At 46.1% G+C, this 6,085-nt stretch overlaps 1 protein-coding gene across 3 annotated transcripts in view; it reads left to right on the top strand.

Annotated features, from left to right (window-relative positions):
• Lmbr1l (limb development membrane protein 1 like) overlaps nucleotides 1–6,085 on the top strand; it is a 20,746-nt gene that overhangs the window by 4,297 nt on the left and 10,364 nt on the right. For all 3 annotated transcript variants that reach the window (XM_008853684.2, XM_029556419.1, XM_017803347.2), the window contains 4 exons: nucleotides 534–567; nucleotides 1,529–1,668; nucleotides 1,841–1,944; nucleotides 2,560–2,683. In XM_008853684.2, coding sequence (XP_008851906.1) covers nucleotides 534–567; nucleotides 1,529–1,668; nucleotides 1,841–1,944; nucleotides 2,560–2,683 — 402 coding nt within the window. The remainder of the gene's footprint in view (nucleotides 1–533; nucleotides 568–1,528; nucleotides 1,669–1,840; nucleotides 1,945–2,559; nucleotides 2,684–6,085) is intronic.

Here is a 6,085-nt window from a genome sequence, read left to right as displayed (position 1 = left end):
TTTTGAGACAGGGTCTCCCTGTAGCCCCAGCTGGCCTGGAGCTTACTATGTAGACCAGGCTGGCCTCGAACTCACAGAGATCCGCCTGCCTCTGCCTCCCAAGTGCTGGGACTACAGGCGTGTGCCACCGTTTTTGCTATTTTGTTATTTTTATTTTTATTTTATGTGTATGAGTGTATTGTCTGCATGTATGTCATGCAGTGCCCGCGGAAATCAGAAGAGGTCGTTGGAGCTCCTGGAACTGGAGATACAGACAGTCCTCAGCTACTGTGTGGTAGTGGGAACTGAACCCGGGTTCTTAACCACTGAGCCATCTCTCCAGGTCCAGGACTACTGATCTTTAAGCTGCCAGCTTGGCTGGAGAATAGATTGTAGGATTTCTAGTGTGAGGTGTTCCAGGGCCTCTTTTCTAGTCCTACCTCTGTTGGCCAGGGGGAGGTGGGCTGTGGGGGGCGCACAACAAGAAACACTTTATAATACCGTTGGCTCCCAGAGCTGCCTACTGATGTTCTGCTTCTTTCTATCTCTTGCAGTGGATGATGAAGATGCCACTGTCAACAAGATTGCGTGAGTGTCACTACCCTCAGCATCGGCCTCCAGTGGCCTTTAGAAGCTGGGATCTAGAGAGGCCTCTAGCGCAGCGGGGGAAGGAGCTGTCATCCAGTGAAGAAAGGGCTTCTGCTTCCACCCTACTTTTGGCTTCTTCCAGCTTTGCCTCATCCTGGGGATGCTCAGAAAAGCTGCTGTTCCTGTTTCCCTGGTTAGGCCAGGAGCTTCTAGGAGCTTCATGATTAGGAACTGTTGGCTGGGGCCTGAGTCACCAGGAAGTGGCTTCAGCTTCGCTTCACCAGCAGTCAATGGGAGTTGGGCGGGGGGCTGATGGAAATAGGGCAGGTTTGGTGAAGAGAGGATCCCCTGAGAGCAGAGAATGCTTGGTTCTGAGAAGGCGCTTATTTTAGACTTCTCTTAGTAGCTCATACAGAGACAATATAGAGATGCCTGAATCAACAAGCTAAAAGGCAACCCTCTCCCCTTGGCGAACTTGTTTTTAGAGGATATAGTCCAAGGTGCAGGCCTTGGCCATGGTGCTGGGTTTCAGCTTCCCTTTGTCCTCTACACTAGGGCCTTCTTGATGGGCATAGCCATGTGGGGTGACTCTGCTCTTATCCGTACTGAGAGGGATAAGCTCAGAAATCTGTATCCCTAAGCAGAGAAGAGAAGCCACACCCCCTTGGCTTTGTTGTCCTACCTGGTATTCTCTATAGGCATGTATATACAGGGAGGACCACATTCCTGAGACAGCCTAATCAAATGGCATGGCAGGTAATCTGGTATCCATGAATGTTGTACCTATCCCATGTGCCAAGGTAAAGGCTAGGTGGGTGATCAATGGGCAGAACCGAACTGGAAAGCTCCTTCCTATTGCTATAGCTAGTTCTAGAAGCTGTAGGTGCCCTTGGGATCAAATGGGACTTCTAGGGCACCAAGGCAGTGAGTGCTGAGCTAACCTGTCCTCTTCCCTTCCTAGGCTGGAGCTGTGCACCTTTACCCTGGCAGTTGCCCTGGGTGCTGTCTTACTCTTGCCCTTCTCCATCATCAGCAATGAGGTGCTGCTTTCACTGCCACGGAACTACTACATCCAGTGGCTCAATGGCTCCCTCATCCATGGTATGTGGCTCTGGGCTATAGCTTCAGGTAGGGAGTAGGGCAGGTAATCAGGCAGACCCAGGCAGCCTTGGGGCTCTTCAGTCATGTGTCATCTACCCTCCCTTACCATGGGCCAGTCCTCTATTGATTGGCCCCATTACTCACCAACTCCATCGTTTCTTTTTGGTTCTAGGTCTCTGGAACCTCATTTTTCTCTTCTCAAATCTGTCCCTTATCTTCCTTATGCCCTTTGCGTATTTCTTCACGGAGTCCGAGGGCTTCGCTGGCTCCAGAAAGGTAAGTAGAGTAAATATCAGGTAACCCAGGGAGGAAGCAGAACTCGATGGAGTTGACAGAAGAGGTTTTAGTAAGGAGATGATCTGTAGACTTTAATCAAAGTTAAGGGACCAGACAAGGAATCTGAGGCTGTAGTGACGTGGGAAGTCATTATCACCTGTGGGATTTATAAAGGGAAGGAATCATTTCCAGAACCTACTGATAGTTGAAGCTGAGAATGAGTCACTCAGCAGAAGAGTAAAGCTGCTACAAAAAATCATGATGCCAGAGGTGAGAGGATGCACACAGAAAATCCCAGACTTGTTTCTCTACCTTCCACTCCTCAGCTTATCTGGCTGAACTGCCAGAAGGCATCAGAGATCAGCTTCTCAGGACAACCAAGGGCGGAATGGATGTGGCCAGGAGGGGGCTTGCAAGTGAATCCCCAGGCTATGGAATGGAGAGTGGGAGGGCAGAGTAATTCAGCAGAATAAGAAAGAAATGCCCCTTCCTATCTCCTGCATTCAGACCTCCTTGGTTCCCCAAGCCCAGGCCTATCTCTGATGTCTCCCTCCTTCCCCAAACTGCCTTAATATTGACTCCTCCCTCGGTTTTGTCTGTTTATTCCTTCTTTAGGGTGTCCTGGGCCGGGTCTACGAGACGGTGGTGATGTTGGTGCTCCTCACTCTGCTTGTGCTGGGCATGGTGTGGGTAGCATCAGCCATTGTAGACAACAAGGCCAGCAGGGAGTCACTCTATGGTGAGAGGCTTTGTTAAGCATTTTGTCACTGTGATTTAAAGGAGGAAAGATTGATTTTGCCTCATGGTTTCAGAGGTTTCAGTTCATGGTCATTTAGCTCTGGTTTCTGGGCCCTAGTGAGACAGAACATCATGGCTAGAAGCATGTACTAACCTCTACACCTAAGGACATCTGCTGCTATTTAAGGCATTCTAGACATGATAGGGAAGCTACACCAATGAAATATCCACAGTGTGGAAGTCCAGTAAGATCTGCATACAATAACAAGGTGGATGGGGGAAAGTTCAAGGGCTTCCACCTCAAGATGAAGAGCCACAGGCAATCAATGGACACTGAGGGAGGGGAAATCAGTTTTCTCTAAGGACTAGCTCCCTGAGAGGTTGTCTAATGTCCAAGTGGGCAGCTCTAAACACAAGTGTGCAGGAGCACCACTAAATGGACTCATTGTATTATATATGTATATATCTATAAGGTATATGTATATATCTTTACTCAGTGTATTATATATGTATATATCTATAAGGTATATATGTATATCTATACTCAGTGTATTATATATGTATATATCTATAAGGTATATGTGTATATCTATAATACTCAGTGTATATATATGTATATATCTATAAGTGTGTGTGTGTACATGTAACAATGAAGAAGAAGACATATTAAGAGGAAGTAGTGGTGACATCAGAGGATTGGAGAGGGATTGAGAGGAATGGAAATAATGTAAAGAGTACTTATGCTTCATGCTCACAACATTTAAAAATTAGAAAAAAAGCTTGTGTTGGAACAGAGCTGCTCACTCATGGTGGACAGGAAACACACAAGCTAAGGGTTAAAAAAAAGCCTTTCATGCCAGGCATGGCAGTGCATGCCTTTGATCCCAGCACTCAGGAGGCAGAGGCAGGTGGATCCCTGGGAGTTCCAGGCCAACTTGGTCTACGTAGCGAGTTCCAGGCCAGCCAGGACTACAGGGAGACCCTGACTTAAAGACACACACAAAAAAGGAAAGCCTTTCAAAGGCACATTCCTGGTGATCTGCTTTCTCCCAACTAGGCACCACCTCTTCGTTTCCACACCTTCCAATACCATTGGATTTATGACTCTTATCAATGGATTAGTCCATTGATTAGGTCAAAGCTTTATGATCCAATCGCTTCCCAAACCACCACCTCTGAACATTACATTGGGGAATCAAGCCTTCAAGAACTGATGCTTTAGAACTAGGCATGGTGGCTCATGCCTATATTTGAACACTAAGGAGGCTAAATCAGTGATTGTCTTGAATTTGAGGTCAGCCCAGGTTACATAGTGTTGTTTGAGGCCATCCTAGGCTACTTAGGAAGATTCTGTCTCAGAAAACAAAAAAGGAGCTAGAGAAAGTTCAACAGTTAAGCCCAGTGGCTGCTCTTGCAGAGGACCCAGGCTTGGTTCCCAGAACCTGCATGGTGGCTCACAACCATCTGTAACTCCAGTTCTAGAGGATCTGACACCCTCTTCTAGCCTCTGTGGGCACTGCATGGCATAGGAGTACATGTAGGCAAAACACTCTACACAAAAATAAATAATAATGTTTTAAGCTGGGTGTGGTGGTGCACAAGTTTAAGCACTTGGCTGTCATCCTAGCACTTTGGAGGCAGAGGCAGGCAGATCTCTGTGAGTTCAAGGTCCGCTGGGGCTACAGGGAACCCTTGTCTCAAAAAAAAAAAAAAGCAAAACAAAAATTAAAAATTTTTTTTTTAATTTTTATTTTATGAGTGTATTGCCTGCATGTATGTAGGTCCACCCATGTCATGCAGTGCTGTGGAGTCAGAAGAGACTGTCAGATCCCTTGGAACTGGAGTTACAAACAGCTGATAGCTGCTATGTGGGTGCTGGAATTCGAACATCCAGTGCTCTTAACCTCTGAGCTGTCTCTCCAGCCCCCATAAATTTTTTTTTTAACTTTTAAAAAAATTTATTGAGGATTTCATACATGCATATAAGGTGTTTTGATCAAATCCATGCCCACTCCCCTCCAAATCCTCCCATATCTTCCCATCACTTTTTTCTGATAACTTCATGTACTCTTTCTTTTTTTTTTTTTTCTTTTTTTGGTCTTTTTGAGACAGGGTCTCCCTGTAGCCCCAGCTGGCCTGGATTTGCTATGGAGTCCAGGCTGGCCTCCAACTCACAGAGATCTGCCTGCCTCTGCCTCCCAAGTGCTGGGATTAAAGGCATGCGCCACTATGCCTGGCCCCTTTTTAAAAAAATATTTTTATTTTATGTGTATGAGTGTTATGCCTGCATGTAGGTAAGTGCACCCGTGTCATGCAATGCCTGCAGAGGACAGAAGAGGCCATCAGATAACCTAGAGCTGGAGTTACGGACCGTTGTTAGCTGCCGTGTGGGTGCTGGGATTCAAACCCGGGTCTTCTGAAAGAGCAGTCAGTGTTTTTTTGTTTTGTTTTGTTTTTTTATGTGTATGAGTGTATTGCCTGCATGTATGTGAGTGCACCTGTGTTGTACATTACTGCGGAGGTCAGAAGAGGGCTTCAGATTCTCCTGGAACTGGAGTTGAGGACAGTTCATAGCCACCCTGTGGGTGCTGGGAATCAAACCCAGGTCCTCTGCAAGTGCTCTTAACCGTTGAGCCATCTCTCCAGCCCCTCTTTTTTAATTTTTAAAAATCCTCCCCAACATGATTATTTGTGGGGGAAATAGAAGGCTCACACATTTCCTGGTGGCGTAAGTGTGCCCTTAAAATCATAAGCCAGGAAGATGTTTATAAAATGTATGAAATGAACTAAGTTGGTCCAGTCCATTTCTCTGAGGACCTGGTATTAACTGTACAATTTTACATTTAAATTCCCACACTTAGTGGCTCCCTGTTATTTCAGGTGGACCTTTTTGCCCCCTCCCCCAAATTAGACGCAAATAATGACAATCCCTACACCTGAACAACATGGCACAGTTTACCAAGTGTTTCCACTTACATTCCCTCTTTTGCTGGGCAGACTTTAAGATGGCTCTAAATAATCCCCACCCCTGGCAGGCATGCTCTGTATACTCCCCTCCCTTTCAGTGTGAGTGTAACCTGTGGCTTGCTTTTAACCAATAAAAAAGTGGCAAAGGCAGTAGGTCATTTCTATGAACAGGCTCAAGATTCTTTTTTAAAAAAATGATTTATTTTTATGTGTATGAGTGTTTTGCTTTAGTGTATATATGTGCACTGTGTGGGTGCTTGGAGCCCCAGAAGAGGGTGCCAGATCTCCTGGGACTGGAGTTAACAATGGTTGTGAGCTACCATGTGGGTGTTGGAAACCCAAACCTGGTTTGCTAAAAGAGCAGCAAGTGCTCCTAACTGCTGAGTCATCTCTCCAGCCCCGAGATTCATGATTCTAATTTTCCTTCTACTAGCCA

Source organism: Nannospalax galili, unplaced genomic scaffold (assembly GCF_000622305.1).
Source record: "Nannospalax galili isolate Female #2095 unplaced genomic scaffold, S.galili_v1.0 scaffold867, whole genome shotgun sequence".
Lineage (NCBI taxonomy): Eukaryota > Metazoa > Chordata > Mammalia > Rodentia > Spalacidae > Nannospalax > Nannospalax galili.
This window is presented reverse-complemented; position numbering and strand designations above follow the sequence as displayed.